Below are 1,958 nucleotides of genomic sequence, written 5' to 3' on the forward strand. Positions count from 1 at the left end.
GCAATCATCACACTGCCACTGTCCACAAGGAAACTAGATATATTCACATATTCAACCAAAATTACCACCACGGGTAGGCAAAGCAATGGTGAATGGTGAATACACACAAAACTGATGGCTAAACCACAAGGCAGCACTATGCTCCACACTAGCAATCATCGCACTGCCACTGTCCACAGCAAGGTAACTAGATATATTCACAGATTCAACCAAAAACCACCACAAGGAAAGCAACTGTGAATACACAAAACTGATGGCTAAACCACAGGGCAGCACTATGCTCGACACTAGCAATCATCACACTGCCACTGTCCACAAGGAAACTAGATATATTCACATATTCAACCAAAATTACCACCACGGGTAGGCAAAGCAATGGTGAATGGTGAATACACACAAAACTGATGGCTAAACCACAAGGCAGCACTATGCTCCACACTAGCAATCATCGCACTGCCACTGTCTACAGCAAGGTGACCAGGTATGTATATTCAGAGTTTCAGGCACATCTAGGTATGAACTAACAAATATACTACCTAGAACAAACAAACCACACAATCGCTTGGAATGAACAGCATTCTAATTGCAAGTGACAAAGATCACACCCCTCAACAATCAACACATGACAAAACAGCAACAGCAAAATATTCATCTACATGTGAATCCATGCATAGTTATTGGCTAGTGACACCTGCAATAAAGGGTTAAGCTCAAGAACACATGTATCAAAAGATACATGCTCCATGATCACATCACCATCAGATCAACGAAGCATAAAATACGATAGCTGCCATGAGATAGATTAACGTCATTCAAAATGACCAAAATTTAAGCTCGCATAGCATCTCAGCATTAGGCAATCAAATATCTAGGAAACATAATACTCCAAGGTTTCAGTTTTCAAATACAAACAGGGACACATATAAATGAGTTCTATCCTCGACAGGTAAAAGAGCAGAGCAAACGCAAGCCACCTCTAAGCCTTCTGGTTGTAGACATAGGTGAGGCCGCACTTGCCGCAGTAGTGGCGGTCGAAGTGGTTGGCCATGAAGGTCCCGGCGCCGCAATCGGCGTTGGGGCACTCCTTCCTGAGCCTGGTTACCTTGCCGGTGGCGTCGTCGACCTTGTAGAACTGGAGGACGGCGAGCTTCACCTTCTTGTGCTTGTGCTTTTGCTTCTTGGGCTTGGTGTACGTCTTCTTCTTGCGCTTCTTGGCGCCACCGCGGAGGCGGAGCACCAGGTGGAGGGTGGACTCCTTCTGGATGTTGTAGTCGGCGAGGGTGCGGCCGTCCTCGAGCTGCTTGCCGGCGAAGATGAGACGCTGCTGGTCCGGCGGGATCCCCTCCTTGTCCTGGATCTTGGCCTTGACGTTGTCGATGGTGTCCGAGGACTCCACCTCCAGCGTGATGGTCTTACCCGTCAGGGTCTTCACGAAGATCTGCATCTTGGCGGCGGGGGGGTGGTCGCCTCCGCGCGCTGCGGCGGCGACGGCAGTGGCGGCGGCGGGGTTGGGTTTGGGCTGGGCGGCGGGGTGGAATGGAGGCTAGGGTATGGAAGGGTCTGGCGTTATATAAGTATAAGTAGGCGGGAGAATATAAGCTGTTGGATCTAGGGGTTCCAGATCGGACGGCTGGCTTTCGTGGACGCTATTTTGGGCTTGGCTGGATAGGATCGATTTTGCTTGTGGCCCATGGTTCGTGTAAATTGCCAAAAAAAAGTGTAAATTCCATTTAGTAGTGTACGTTATTTTTATGTAGGAATAAACGTGTAAATTTGTATCTTGTCCAAAAAAAGAATTGGCATCACAATTAAAATATATGAATAAGCAAGACGCTAGAGATTTTTTTGTGCGAAAAGGATCAAATCTATTATAAAGATTCACCAAAAGTACAAAGCGTCTCAAACATAATAAAATTTTCATTGAGGTTCATGGACCACCGAACGACCATTGTTGCTAC

General features: G+C 47.0%; 1 protein-coding gene across 1 annotated transcript; it reads right to left on the reverse strand.

The window, feature by feature from the left end:
* Positions 1–818: 818 nt before the first annotated feature.
* LOC125529045 (ubiquitin-40S ribosomal protein S27a) lies at positions 819–1,554 on the reverse strand. The gene has a single exon (XM_048693454.1). It carries the CDS (start codon positions 1,442–1,444, stop codon positions 977–979), a length of 468 nt encoding a protein of 155 aa, XP_048549411.1. The 5' UTR covers positions 1,445–1,554; the 3' UTR covers positions 819–976.
* Positions 1,555–1,958: the final 404 nt, after the last annotated feature.

The sequence above is a fragment of the Triticum urartu genome, chromosome 1 (genome assembly GCF_003073215.2).
Source record: "Triticum urartu cultivar G1812 chromosome 1, Tu2.1, whole genome shotgun sequence".
NCBI classification, from domain to species: Eukaryota; Viridiplantae; Streptophyta; class Magnoliopsida; order Poales; family Poaceae; genus Triticum; species Triticum urartu.